This window comes from Macaca thibetana, chromosome 19, assembly GCF_024542745.1.
Source record: "Macaca thibetana thibetana isolate TM-01 chromosome 19, ASM2454274v1, whole genome shotgun sequence".
In the NCBI taxonomy this organism is placed as follows: Eukaryota; Metazoa; Chordata; class Mammalia; order Primates; family Cercopithecidae; genus Macaca; species Macaca thibetana.
Window position 1 is genome coordinate 24,231,837 of NC_065596.1, and position 15,328 is coordinate 24,247,164.

A 15,328-nucleotide genomic window follows, 5' to 3' on the forward strand; every position below is an offset into this window, starting at 1 on the left:
TACTCAGGAGGCTGAGACAGGAGAATCATTTGAACCTGGGAGGTGAAGTTTGCAGTGAGCCCAGATCACACCACTGCACTCCAGCCTGGCTGACAGAGTGTGACTCTGTCTCAAAAATAATAATAATAATAAAATAGAATCTAGGTGATGGGTATATATGAGTGTTCAGTGTAAGATTATTTTAACTTCTCTGTGTTCTAAGTTATTCATTTTAAACGTCTGTGCAAAAGTAAAAATAAAAATTTGGGAAAGTGTTGAGTCAGCAGAGGAATTTAGATTGGATTGATTGGTTGGAGGAACCAAGAAGAAATGAATTGCTCTGGGACTTTCCACAGAAACCACAACCACTTCCCTGCAGCATAGAGCAGGCCTCCAGGAACGAACTGTGCCAGCTGTCAAGGCTCAGTTCTCAAGAAAGCCTGTCAGGAAAAAAGTGCAGAGAAGAGAAAGAGAGAGCACCCTTGTTTCTCAGAAATCCTGTGATGAACAGATCTGCCTAACATCTGAAGTCATGCACTATTCATTCGACAGACCGTTATTGAAACCGTCCTCTGCGCCCAGCCCTGAGCTGTGTGTGCGGCACTGACAACATGGCCCCAGCACTTCCCTCGGGAGACTCAAAGTCCAGGGGCAGAGGCAGACACATCTTCCAGTGTTATGGTTTGGCTCCTTGTCCCCACCCAAATCTCATCTCGAATTGTAATCCCCACGTGTGAGGGAATGACCTGGTGGGAGGTGACTGGATCATGGGGGCAGTTTCCCCCATGCTGTTCTTGTGATAATGAGGGAGGTTTCACGAGATCTGATGGTTTAAAAGTGGCAATTTCCCTTGCTCGCTCTCTATCTATCTCTCTGTCTCTCTCTCTCTCTTTCTCTGCTGCCACCTTGTAAGAAATGCCTTGCTTCCCCTTGACCTTCTGCCATAATTGTAAGTTTCCTGAGGCCTCCCCAGCCATGCAGAATTGTGAGTCAATTAAAGCTCTTTTCTGTCCAAGCACATTGGCTCATACCTGTAATCCCAGCACTTTGGGAGGCCAAAGTGGGTAGATCACCTAAGGTCAGGAGTTCAAGACCAGCCTGGCCAACATGGTGAAACCCGGTCTCTCCTGAAAATGCAAAAATTAGCCAGGCGTGGTGGCGGACACCTGTAACCCCAGCTACTTGGGAGACTGAGGCAGGAGAATCACTTCAACCCGGGAGGTGGAGGTTACACTGAGCCGAGATCTCTCCACTGCACTCCAGCCTGGGTGACAGAGTAAGACCCTATCTCAAAAAAAAAAAAAAAAAAAAAGAAATTAAAGGTCTGGCATGATGGCTCATGACTGTAATCCCAACATTTTGGGAGGCCGAGCCAGGCGAATCACGAGGTCAGGAGTTCAAGACCAGCCTAACCAACATGGGGAAACCCTGTCTCTGCTGAAAAATACAAAAATTAGCTGGGCATGGTGGCACACGCCTGTAATCCCAGCTACTCAGGAGGCTGAGACAGGAGAACCATTTGAACCTGGAAGGCAGAGGTTGCAGTGAGCTGAGATTGTGCCACTGCACTCCAGCCTGGGCAACAGAGCAAGACTGTGTCTTAAAAAAAAATTAATTTAAAAAAATTAAAACCTCTTTTTTTTTTTTTAATCAATTACCCAGCCTCAGGTAGTATCTTTATAGCAGTGTGAGAATAGACCAATACACCGAGACAGCAACAATCCCAAGTAATCAAAACAATAATGGGGGAAGCCCCAAATGAGGCATGTGACCCAGACTAGTGGTCAGGAAAGCTACCTGATGGAGAAGACATCCAAGCTGAGTCTTGAAGAAAGAGTAGGTGTCAGCCAGATAGAAAGAGACACTGGAAAAGCATTCCAGGCAGAAGGAACAGCACCTGCAAAGGCCTGGGAGTGAGCAGAAGAGTTTGATGCTTGCAGTAAACTGAGAAGTTCAGTGTCATTGGAATGTGAAAGGAAGCAAAGAGTAGGGAGGGGTTAAAGGCAAGCATGCAGCAGTCACCAGTTCCTGTGTGGGCTTGTAAGCCATGGTAGGGCATTGGAATCTTACCGAGAGTGCTAGGGAGTCACAACAGGGTTACAGTCAGTGGGAGAACTTCTCCAGTTTGCAAATGATTCCAACTGCAGAACAAGGGAAGGAGATGAGGGAACATATCAGTCAGGATTGGCTAAGTTATGCTGCAGTGACAAACAGCTCCGGAATTCAGTGACTTAAAACAACAATGGTTGGCTAGGTGCAGTAACTCATGCCTGGAATCCCAGAACTTTCAGAGGCCAAGGAGGGAGAACTGCTTGAGGCCAGGAGTTCAAGACCAGCCTGAGCAACATAGTGAGATTCCATCTCTACAAAAAAAACTTTTAAAAATTATCTGGGCACAGTGGTGCACACCTGTAGTCTCATCTACTCAGAAGCCTGAGACAGGAGGATCTCTTGAGCCCAGGAGTTCAAGGTTACCATGAGCCATGATCGCACCACTGCTCTCCAGCCTGGATGACAAAGCAAGACCCCATCTCAAAAGAAAAATGAATAAATTTTAAAACTAAATTTTCTGACCAGACACAGTGGTGCATGATTGTAATCCCAGCACTTTGGGAGGCCAAGGTGGGAGAATCATTTGAGCTTGGAAGCTTGAGACCAGCCTGGGCAACATAGCAAAACCCTATCTCTACAAAAAAAAAAAATACAAAAATTAGCCAGGTATGGTGGAACATGCCTGTAGTCCCAGCTACTCAGGAGGCTGGGGTGGGAGGATTGCTTGAGCCCAGGAGGTGGAGGCTGCAGTGAGCTGTGATTGCACCAGTGTACTCCAGCCTAGGTGACAGAACAAGAACCTGCCTCAAAAAGAAATTTTTTGTTTTTTTTCTAGCAACCGCATTTTTTTTTATTTAATTATTTTTGAGACAGAGTCTCACTCTCTGGCCTCCCAAAGTGCTGGGATTACAAGCGTGAACCACTGCGCCCAGCTAGTTTTATTTTTATAATGCCCATAAAGCATCAAACTATGTGAGCGCACCATCATAAGCATAACCAGTTCCCCCTTGGTAAACATTTAGGTTATTCCTAATGTTTTGTTATTCCAAACACTACTGCAATTAACATCCTTGGGCAGACCTGACATCGGCCACAGGCGTCCATGTCTACGTGTAAGACAAATTCCTGAGAGAAAAACCTGCCAAGTCAGAAGCGATCTGCCTTTGTCATTTAGAGAGACGTTTCCAAATTGCACCCCAATTTCCCTACCCTGCAACTGATTGACCAGCCATTTCTCAAAAGGGCTTTTTGATCTCTCTCTCTCTCTCTCTCGCTGTCTCTGTATTTTTTTAATGTTTGACAGCAAGAAGATAGTCATGTCTTGCTTATGTAATTAAAATTAAACAAGCCCTTCGTTAAAAACACACAAACCCAGGAAGACGAGAAACCAGCAAGGCCAGTTCAGGCAGATCCACCCTGCCCCTTGTCACACCTGCCTTGTCCCCTAGCAAGCCCTAGCTGAGGCTGAAATCCATTTCTCACACACAGACCTCAGACATCAAACCTTGGAAAAAATACAGGAAAGAGATTTTGTAACTTTCCCCCTCTGTGACTTTTCATACGGCTAAATCCTCTCACTGTCTCTTCCCTTTCTTTCTCCTCCTCCTTTTTCTTCTTTCTGTCACTTCTGTTTTGGTGAGCTCTGTCATTAAAAACACTTTAAAGCCATGTCCAGCCTAATAAGTTATACAGAATCTGACTCTGTGTGTGTGTGTGTGTGTGTGTGTGTGAGAGAGAGAGAGAGAGAGAGAGAGAGAGTTTCACTCTGTCGTCCAGGCTGGAGTGCAGTGGCACAATCACAGCTCACTGCAGCCTCCACCTCCCAGGTTCAAGTGATTCTCCTGCCTCAGCCTCCCAAGTAGCTGGGATTACAGGTGTGCGCCACCAAGCCTGGCTGAATTTTTTTTTTTTTTTTTTTTTTTTTTGAGTTGGAGTCTCACTCTGTCACCTAGGTTGGAGTGTAGTGGCATGATCTCGGCTCACTGCAACCTCCGCCTCCCAGATTCAAGCAATTCTTCTGCCTCAGCCTCCCGAGTAACTGGGACTACAGAAGTGCACCACCACGCCCGGCTAATTTTTGTATTTTTAGTAGAGACGGGGTTTCGCCATATTGGCCAGACTGGTCTCGAACTCCTGACCTCAGGTGATCCGCCCGCCTCGGCCTCGGCCTCCCAAAGTGCTGGGATTACAGGCGTGAGCCACCACACCCAGCCAATTTTGGTGTATTTTTAGCAGAGACGGGGTTTTGCCATCTTAGCCAGGCAGGTCTCGAACTCCTGACCTCAAGAGATCCACCCACCTCGGCCTCACAAAGTGCTGGGATTATGGATATGAGCCACCACACCTGGCCAGAATCTGGCAGTTTTAACAGAAAGCAGAGCTAGGTACTTAGAATTAGAAACTAGATAAGCAAAACAATAATTGATTATATTTTAAACACATTAAGCTCTTCATTTCTCGTCTCTTCCTCAACAGAAGCAAGTAGCTGTCTGGAAGGAGATTGGAGGGGTTGCGGTGGGGGAGCGGGAGTCATAGGGCCCATAATGGGTTTCAGAGGCCAAGACAGGTAAGGAGGTCATCCTCCCAAGAAGATGGAAAGGGTGGACAGTGACAGCTGCAAAATATTGGTTACTTTCAGGGGGATGGATCCACTAAGTAAATAGATTACCAGCCCAGCCAACATAGTGAATCCCCATCTCTACTAAAAATACAAAAATTAGCTGGGCGTGGTGGTGTGCACCTGTAGTCCCAGCTACTCGAGAGGCTGAGGCAGGAGAATTGCTTGAACCCAGGAGGCAGAAGTTGCAGTGAACCAAAATCACGCCACTGCACTCCAGCCTGGCCAACAAAGTGAGACGCCGTCTCAAAAAAAAAAAAAAAAAGAACATTAGAAGCCAGATTTCTTTTTTTTTTTTTTTTTGAGACAGCGTCTCGCTCTGTCACCCAGGCTGGAGTGCAGTGACACCATCATGGTTCACTGCAACCTCGGACTCCAGGGCTAAAGCGATCGTCCCACCTCAGCACCCCCAAGTAGCTGGGACTACAGGCACGCACCCCCACGCCCAGCTAATTTTTAGTGTATTTTTTGTAGAGACGAGGTTGCCCAGGATGGTTTTGAATTCCCGTACTCAAGGGATCCACCCACCTCAGCCTTCCAAAGTGCTGGGATTACAGGCGTGAGCCATCGTGCCCAGCCGAGTGGTAGAGATTTTAAGAGCTGGGATGAATGGAAGATTGTTGGTCATTCGCGTTTTTAATCGGCTTTATCCAGAGAAGAAGGCAGCTTTCTTCTGTCTTCATGACAGGAGGTACTTTTACAACTGAGAGCTGAGTCATCTACCAAAGTTAAGCTCTCACGTTCCTTGGGGAGATAGGAGTAGTATCTCCTTTTATGTTCACATTTCAAAGAGATAGTTCCCTGGGTCCTGGTCACTCACACCTGTAATCCCAGCATTTTGAGAGGCCAAGGCAGGAAGATCGCTTGACCCCAGGAGTTCAAGACCAGCCTGGGCAACATAGTGAGAGCCCATTTCCTGGGCTATAAATTGGCAAGAGACTTTTTACTTTATTTTATTTTTTGAGATGGAGTCTCATTTCGTCACCCAGGCTGGAAGTGCAATGGTGCAATCTCGGCTCGCTGCAACCTCCGCCTCCCAGGTTCAAGCGATTCTCCTGCCTCAGCCTCCTAAGTAGCTGGGATTACAGGCACTTGCCACCACATCTGGCTAATTTTTGTATTTTTAGTAGAGATGGGGTTTCACCATATTGGTCCGGCTGGTCTTGAACTCCTGACCTCGTGATCCACCCACCTGAGCCTCCCAAAGTGCTGGAATTATAAGCATGAGCCACCGCGCCTGGCCAAGACTTTTAAAGAGATTTATATCCATCTCAAATGGACAAAGAAACAACCTACAATGACAGGTTTTCTAAGAAAAGGGAGGTAAGGGGCCTCTGTGGTTAGATCCTCTGAATTCTGAGGGCCTAGAGGCAGGGGGAAGCCTGTCTAAAGTTTAGTCAAGCTAAGGGAAACGTCATGGCAGTGTTGGTGCACTCTATAAAGCTGACCGGCCCACATTGGAAGTTGAGCTCTAGTGCTTAATAGCTGGGTGACCTAGGGCAACTTTCTCAACCTCTCTAGCCCTGATTTACCCATCTTGTAAAATGCAGATGATTAACACTTACTTCACAGGATGGTTTTGTAGATTAAATATATTCATCCAAGTACAGCACTTAAAACAAGTACCCGCCACATAATAAATGTATTATTTGCTGTGGGTTAATTACTTCACCATTCTGAGCTTCAGTTTCCCCAATCATCCCATCTGAAACTATGTGGAAAAGGCAGTGAGATGATGGCTTCACACTGATAGCGCAGACTGGGCATCTAGTAAGGCTGTCTTTAATCACTAACACAGCCGGGCACGGGACCTCACATCTGTAATCCCAGCACCTGGGAGGCAGAGGCAGAAGGATCATCTGAGCCCAGGAGTTCGAGACCAGCCTGGGTAACATAGTGAGACATCAATCTCTACAATACAAATAAAAGTTAAATTAAAATTTAAAAATCACTGCCAGGCATGGTGACTCACACCTGTAATCCCAGCACTTTGGGAGTTCGAGGTGGGTGGATCACCTGAGGTCAGGAGTTTGAGACCAGCCTGACCACATGGAGAAACCTCATCTCTACTAAAAATACAAAATTAGCCAGGCGTGGTGGCGCATGCTTGTAATCCCAGCTACTCGGGAGGCTGAGGCAGGAGAATGGCTTGAACCTGGGAGGCGGAGGTTGTGGTGAGCCGAGATCATGCCATGGCACTCCAGCCTGGGCATCAAGAGCGAAACTCCATTTCAAAAAAAAAAAAAAAATACTAATAATCCCAACACTACATTTACCATCACTGACGTTTCCCTCTATACATGTATTACAATGTATGTGTTTCAGAATAAGAGCTCATACTCTTATTGATGTTCTATTTTGTTGCTATACTCATTATTTGCTATTGTTTTGTTGTTACCTCACACTACTCCCTATTATTAATAGTAATATTGGCTATCAATAGTAATATTGGCAATATACTGTTATGATCTCACTATTCCCCACATCTGATCCTCCTCCCATCAAGCAGTCGCAAAGCCTACCAGGAACTCTCTCATTCTCAAGCCAGGCTTTTCCCCTCCAGTGCCTCCAGGGCCAGGCCTTCACCTGATGGGAAGGAGATGGAGGTGGGGCTAAATCCCCAAGTCCCCAGCACCAAGCAAAGACCAACAGCAGCACCCTCGGGCCCTACAGACAAATGGGATACAGTAGGTGAGCCCAGTTAATTACTTTTTTCTCTTTTTTTTTTGAGACGGAGTTTCACTCTTTTTGCCCAGGCTGGAGTGCAGTGGCGTAATCTCGGCTCACCATAACCTGTGCCTCCTGGGTTCAAGTGATTCTCCTGCCTCAGCCTCCCGAGTAGCTGGGATTACAGACATGTGCCACCATGCCCAGCTAAGTTTGTATTTTTAGTAGAGACGGGGTTTCTCCATGTTGGTCAGGCTGGTCTCCAACTCCGGACCTCAGGTGATCCAGCTGCCTCGGCCTCCCAAAGTGCTGGGATTACAGGCATGAACCACTGTGCCCAGCCTTAATGACTCTTAGTAAACCAGATGAAGCCGGGTGCATTGGCTCCTGCCTGTAATCCCAACACTTTGGGAGGCCAAGGCAGGAGGACTGGGCATCATAGCAAGACCTCATCTCTACAAAAAATAAAATTAGCCAAGTGTGATGGGCTGAGCCTGTAGTCCCAGCTACTTGGGAGCCTGAGGCAGGAGTTGGAAGTTGCAGTGAGGTATGATTGGGCCACTGAAGTCCAACTTGGGTGACACAGACCCCATCTCTAAAAAAATGCAGACGGCTGGCTGGATGGCAAGATGGGTGGAGCCTAGGGAGGGCACACAAACTCATTAGACAAAGCCGTCTGTTCCCTGGCATTGCTAAAAGCCCCATTCACCCCTCCATGCCGCCTAATGGTTTCGCCCAGTTTCCCCTTCACCAGTGGGAACACCCAAATGCGGGCTAGACCCCAGGAGATGAAAGTTCAACCGCAACTTCCCCCGGCTCTATGTCCGATCTCTCTCCTGTTAAAGGCTTTATCATGCCCACCCAAGCTCAGCTAGAGCGGTTATTGCGAGAAACAAGGTGGAAGCGACTCCTTTAAAGCACTATACAAAGTCATTAAATCTTTATTGAGGCATCTGTGTGCCAGAAACTGATCACACACAGGCATAAGGCACGGTCCCTGCCCTCGAGGAGCTCACAGTCTAGTAAGGAAGACAGATGGGGAACCGATTCCCCAAAGATGGGGGGAGTAGGGGAGGCAGTGCTTAGAGTGGGGAGCCATTGTCCCACCCACCCCACACTCCAAAGTCCAGGCTGGCCAGAAGAAAGTGAGTAGGAAACTTAGCATCCTCTCTCTTACCTTCCCTGTGACAGCAGACTTCTCTCACTCTGTCCTAACATCACAAGAGGACAAGCGGAGAGACAAGGATGAGAAGAATACAGGTACTGTCCTCAAAAAGCTAGAACACCCCTGGCAGGATATATACAACAGTATTTTATTTCCCGAAGCCGCAAACCAGCGCAGCAGAAGCTGGGGATACTGGGGAATGTTGGAAAAACAGGGCCTGGGCCAGCCCAGTCCAGTGGTGGGAACAGGAAGTGATGGGAAGAGGGAGTACCTAGGGCCAGAGAAGTATGTGAGAGGGAAATTTCCAGGTGGAGAAGCTCACAGCAGGACACCAGCAGCCACGGCCAACAGAAGGGCTGCCAATCCAGCCGTGGGAGCCACACCGCCTCTATTATGGGGCTGCTGGGGCCCCCCTTTTGCAGGATACTGCCCCGAATTGCTGCGGTCCTGGTGGCCAGCGGCGCCTCCAGTCAACCTGGGCTCCTCATCCTGGGAGGCCTCGTGTTCTGCTCCCTGTCTCGAAGTCTGACTGGTTGGGGCTGGCATGGGTTTGGTGGTGGATGTGGGTCTCACTGGGGCCGAAGTAGAGGTGGTGACAGATGTGGTTGAGGCCACAGATATGGTTGAGGCCACAGTCGTGGGCTCTGGAGGGGGCAGCCGGACAAGGGGTGGGATTCGAGGGGAGAAGTAGGTCTTGTTGCGGAGGTCAGAGTTACAGCGGGACCCCTGGCAACAGGAGCCACTGAGCGTGAACCCTGGGCCTGTTACTCCATCCCGAGTGCAGAATTCATCCTGGACACAGCCCCGGACGGGCAAGGACACAGTCACATTAGCTACAGGAAGGAGACACAGATAGGTCAGTGGCTGGAGGGAAAGAGGTTGACACAGCCAGAATGAAACTTAGAGGCATCAGGCAAGAACAGAGAACCCCACTGGGCGTGGTGGCTCACGCCTGTAGTCCCAGCACTTTGGGAAGCAGAGGCAGGGGGATCACTGGGCAACAGAGTGAGACTCTGTCTTGAAAAAAAAAAAAAAAAAACAGAGAACCCCTCAAAATGAGACAGAAGGTCTCTGCATCCATTAATCCCAAAATCTAAACTCAGGTGCTACTATGAGAAACAGACAGACTCACTGTCTTTGGCACATGGTGGATTAACATTTTCCATTGTGCTTTGAATGGAAATGTGTGTAGGCTGAAATAAAAATAGTGCTTACAACAAAGGTTTAGACTGAGATACAAGACCTCTCACAAGACCACAGGGCAGAACAAACTTCCTTTACAACCCTCCGGCCATTATCCCCCTAGCCTTCACCCCAGCTTTTACTTCCCCAACAGAATTTAGTCTTAGAGTCAGAGCTACATTCTCCCCACCAGGCTCAGTGGTTCACGCCTGTAATCCCAGCACTCTGGGAGACCTAGGCAGGGGGATCGCTTAGCCCAGGAGTTCAATACCAGCCTGGGCAACATGGACAGACTCCACTGTTACCAAAAATAAAAGTAACCAGTCGTGGCGGTGTACCCTTGTAGTCCCAGCTACTTGGGAGGCTGAGGCAGGAGGACTGCTTGAGCCCAAGAGGTAGAGGCTGCAGTGAGCTATGACTGCACCACTGCAATGAGCTATGATTGCGCCACTGCCCTCCAGTCTAGGCGATAGAGCAAGACCCTGTCTTTTAAAAAAATTAGTAATAATAAAATTAAAAAGAACTACATCTTTTTAAGCATAGCTGGCAAGGGAATGGGGTTTGAAGAACTTCATTTTCCATGCTTACATCTCTCAATACTCTGGGACAGGCGGGGACCCCTTGAGTTTTAAGGGCTAAGAAACTAGAGATTCTCCGCAGTGCCTGGGCAGAAGCTTGGAGGCTTAAATACCTCTGAAGTACCTGGCAGCCCTCTATGGAAATGTATTTCCCTCCAAAACACTCTTGGACAAACCATCACTGTCCCCACACTATTAATACGTTGGGGGAAGGGACTGCATTTTCCATGATGCCCTACGATACAAGCATTTAGGCCCCACGGTTCCCAGAATGCATCGCAGGTGAAGGAAACGCTTTGGGTAAAGGGCTCCCTACTGCCCAGGGTGATTCAGAAGTGCTACCACAACTCCTGTAGGTCCCGTGCTCCAGGGCTCCCTCACCTGCCGTCAAGGTCACGTTGCCGTCGAAGCAGCCATTGTAGACATGATCGCTGGCGTTGTAGCAGCTGACGACCGGCGGCGATGTACCCTGGCACGCCTCGCGGCTCAGGCCCACACAGCTGTAGCACTCCACGCCGTTGGGCGGGTATGCACTCTCATTACCTGCGAGGGGGGCCCAGAGGAAGAAAAGGCGTCGAAAGGGTTCGGGAACCGCAGCGCGTCTTCTAGCCCCGCCCCTAAGGCGTGACACCCCCCCACACACTGTCAATAACCCCGCCTACTAATAGCCCCGCCCCAGCGCGCAACCTCCTGGTGCCTACAGCCAGAAAGTCCCGCCTGCTGCCTCTTGGCCCCGCCCTAGAGTATAACCCCCACACCCAGCCCAGGCCGAGTACTCCCGGCTCCGCCTCCATCTTGGCGGGCCCGAATGTAGCTCCGCCCCCACAGCTACGGCCCCGCCCCCACGGACCTGCCGGGTCGAGCGCCCGCGAGGTGAGGTTGAGCTTGGCGTTGCAGCGGTCCTGAGCGCATTGCTGCAGCTGGATGAACGCCAGAAGCCCGTGAAGATCCAGGCCGCGGTCATTCTTGCCGGGGAGTCCCGAACCGCAACCCCGCACTCCCATCGAGAATTGTCCGTGGACTGGGCAAAGGGACAGGGGCGGGATTAGCTGTGGGCGTGGTCTCAGATGGAGCGTAGCCCAGAGTTGGGTAAGGTCTGGGAGGGGCGGGGCCTCAAATAGGCCAACACCAGAGGACTGACAGGCCGGAATTGGCAGATTGGCGCCCCCAAAGAGCCGCTCAGAGCGGAAAGAACGACCGAAGGAGGCAGGAGCGGGGTCATGGAACGGGGGCTGAACCTCAAAGAGGTGAGTCGGAGGAGACATCCCGGTTGACAGGGATGGGGAGGTCTCAGTGGTGGAGCAGAAAAGGTGCATAGGACGTGACCTCGTTCCAAACCTGAGCTCTCCCAGTCCGCCCCACCCAGTTCTCAATTCTCTGCTCCTCGCCCTTGTAATCGTTAATAGAGAAGCCCTGGCCTGGGAGGAGGGGGCGAAGCTGTGTCTTAGGGTCCTGGATAGGCTGAAAGGGAGGGGTGGGGTCGCGTTAAAGGGGCGTGGCCAATCCAGAAACGACTATAAGGAGGCTGGGCTGGGCCGGAGGATCCTCCATTGGTGTGCGTGGCCCGGGGGTCCCCACTCACTGGTCTCCACCGCCCCGACTGCCTCGGTGCAGACGTCCACGCCCGGCGCGCACTTCACCGTCTTCATCTTGTGTGGGGAGCATCCGTCATCTGCTTTTTGCACGCAGCTGTAGCACTCCAGGGCCTGCGCTCCTGGGGGAGCGGAGCCGAGTAGACCTGAGCCCTCCTTGCTAAATCGTCCTCCCCCAAGAGAGAAATAGTCCTTCCCATGGCCCTCTGTCCCGGGATGAGACAGTCCTATTGCACACACTTTTCCAGGGCAGGAGTAGGGAAAAGCTTTCCACAAATCTGGAAGCACGGGAATCACTGGACCCTTTTCCTTCACACCCACTATGCCAACCGTGGGCGTGTCCTTCCCACAGCCCCGTATGCCCACTGTAGGCGATCCCCGCCATGGAGCCCCTCATCCCGGGGTAGGAGAGATACCTCCTCATAGTTTTCTGCTCAGAAGGAGAGAACTTCTCCCACGGTAGACTGTGCTAGACTATGCTCAGTGAGGGATCCCTTCCCACAGCCCCCTTCTGCTCAAATGAGAGAACTCTGCCCACAGCTTCTCTGCCCAGGACAGGGGACTTTTTGTTTGTTTGTTTGAGACGGAGTCTCGCTATGTCACCAGGCTAGAGTGCAGTGGCACAATCTCGGCTCACTGCAACCTCCGCCTCCCGGATTCAAGCGATTCTCCTGCCTCAGCCTCCCGAGTAGCCAGGACTACAGGCGCGCGCCACCACGCCCAGCTAATTTTTGTATTTTTAGTACAGACGGGGTTTCAACATGTTGACCAGGCTGGTCTCGATCGCTTGACCTCATGATCCGCCCGCCTCGGCCTCCCAAAGTGCTGGGATTACAGGCATGAGCCACTGCGCCCGGCCTAGGAGCAGGGTACTTCTTTCCACAGCTTCAGGATGGGAAATTTTGCCCACAGTTCCCCCTGTCCGTGGTGGGGAACCCTTCCTACTGCCCACGGTGGAGGACGCTTCCCACTGCCTCCTCTGCTCAGGATGGGGAACTTTGCCTACAGTGCCCTCTGCTTATGCGGGGATCCTTCCCACAGCTTTCTCTGTAGGGGGCCAGAGGAGCCTCTTCCCTAGGAGCCCCCATTCTACCCCTTCCACCTCTCCGGGCAGCACACCCACCTCTGCAAAGCAGCAGCAGCAGCAGCAGCCAGCCTGCGTTCCAGATCACGGCCTGGGCACCTGCTTTCCTGGCGGGGTCCATGGCTCCGTCCTGCTCCCTTGGCGTCCCCCCTGGGTGTGCCGCCTCCCAGCCCGGGCCCTCTTACCTGAGCCCAGGATGAGTAACCTCGCCCCAGGCAACCCCAGCCTTGCCCAACCGGGCCAACTCAGCGTCGGCTGTGGGGCGGGGCCCCGCCCCTAGGCGCGTCATCCACAGGGAGAGCGGTCCCTGCCCTGTGAAGTTGCCAAGGAGGGAAAGGGTGGGAGCTGAGGTTCCCTGACAGCTCGCGGGAGAAAGTCTGTCTGTGTTTGGAGTGGGGGAGTAGTGGGGCTTAAAGAGAGGCTGGGGCTACTGACATTCAGTGTTTATGAACTGTTAAATGAGCATCTACAGTGTGCTCCGCTTTGGCCTGGGTAATGCTGGAGATGAAGACAGAACCAGTGCCTGTCCTGGCAGAGCTCACCCTCTGATGGGGGAGACAGATACTAATCAAATAATCGTACAAATTGTTGTTTACCACAGAGACTAAGACACTGAAGGAAAAAGTGTAGTGATACAAGGAGATGTGGAGTCTAGGAGTGGGGCCTGGTCGGTGAGGGCTTCCTTGAGATTATCTGAGATGCAACCTCAAGGGCATGCAGGATTTAGCCAGCTAGAGCAGGTCAAGAGAGGGACCAGCACGTGGGAACACCTGGAGGTGGGAGGTAGTACGGACCATTCAAACACGGAAAGGAGAGCAGTGCCCCTGAGCTCAGAAGGCCATAGGAGAAGGGCAGGAACTGAGATGAAAGAGTCAGGCAGAGGCCAAGACCCTCAGGGCATTAGAGGCCCTGACAAGAGATGTGGATTAATTATGAGAATAGTAGAGAATCTTTAAGAGGGTCTAAATGAGCTGGAGGACGTGATAGATTTGCTTCTTAATATGATCAACGTGAGAAATAGTGCAGCTAGCCATCAAGAAGTAAATGGAGGCCAGGTGCAGTGGTTCATGCCTGTAATCACAGCACTTGGGGAGGCCGAGGCGGGTGGATCACTTGAGATCAGGAGTTTGAGACCAGCCTGGGCAACATGGCAAAACCCCATCTCTATAAAGAAAAAAAAAAAAAAATTAGCCAGGTGCAGTGGCATGTACCTGCTGTCCCAGCTACTCGGGAGGGTGAGGCAGGAGAATCACTTGAGCCTAGGAGGTGGAGGTTGCAGTGAGCTGAGACCGTGCCACTGCACTCCAACCTGGGCAACAGAGTGAGACCCTGTCTCAAAAAAAAAAATTTAAAAAAAGTAAGTGGATCTGAGAGTAGGATATTTGATTTTAAAAAAGGAAAAAGAAAAAGAAGTGAATGGCAAAAGAGAGTGGTTGATTCGGCCAATGGAATATTACACAGCAATGGAAAAGATCCAACACCTGATATATGCAGCAACATATCTCAAAAACTTTGTGTTGGGGCCAGGCACAGTGGCTCACACCTGTAAACCCAGCACTTTGAGAGACCAAAGTGGGAGGATCACTTGAACCCAGGGGTTTGAGACCAGCCTGGGCAACATAGTGAGACCCCATCTCATTTTATTTTTAAAAAAGAAAAAACTTGGTGTTGAGTTTAGAAAGCCTTAAACAAAACAAAACAGACTGTGTAACTCAATTTATATGAAGTTCCAGAACAGACAAAACTAACCAGTGGTGCCAGAAATCAGAACACAAGTTACTTTTGGGAGGGCATCACCCCAGAAGGAGCAACAGGGAGGAGCTCCCACGATCTTCCTCTAGGTGACAGCCGCATGTGTGTACAGATACGTAGAGAATCAGACTCAGGCCTGTCACTGGATGTATGTTATTCTTCAATGAAAACAAGGTAAGAATGTCACTGTGACCTCTGTATAAAAAAGGAAAATGACTCTAGAAGCGGTGAGAGAGAAGGCCAGGAAACCAACAAGGGGCCGGGTAGTTTTCCAGGGAAGAAAGAGCAAAACAGCCCCTAACAGCTGGGAGTTGGCCTGGCACAAACAGTGAGGCCATGGAGTTCAACTACACATAATTTTACAGAGCACCAACCTGGACAAGGCCACACTGCAACAGTAAAGGATCAGAAAAAAATCAATAGCCTGGGCAACACAGGGAAACCTCATCTCTACTAAAAATACAAAAAATTAGCTGGGCGTGGGGGCGTGCGCCTATAATCCCAGCTACTTGAGAGGCTGAGCTGGGAGAATCACCTAAGCCTGGGAGGTTGAGGCTGCAGTGAGCTGAGATTACGCCACTGCACTCCAGCCTGGGCAACCAGAGTGAGACCCTGTCTCAAAAAAAACAAAAAACAAAGAAAGAAAAAAAAATCAAGACC

At 50.4% G+C, this 15,328-nt stretch overlaps 1 protein-coding gene across 1 annotated transcript; it reads right to left on the reverse strand.

The window, feature by feature from the left end:
* Positions 1-8,238: 8,238 nt before the first annotated feature.
* On the reverse strand, positions 8,239-13,165 carry LYPD3 (LY6/PLAUR domain containing 3). Its single transcript, XM_050771174.1, has 5 exons — positions 12,956-13,165; positions 11,823-11,954; positions 11,091-11,261; positions 10,622-10,783; positions 8,239-9,313 (listed from the first exon to the last, which is right to left on the reverse strand). The coding sequence occupies exons 1-5, from the start codon at positions 13,035-13,037 to the stop codon at positions 8,799-8,801; spliced, it is 1,062 nt and encodes a 353-aa protein (XP_050627131.1). The 5' UTR covers positions 13,038-13,165; the 3' UTR covers positions 8,239-8,798.
* Positions 13,166-15,328: the final 2,163 nt, after the last annotated feature.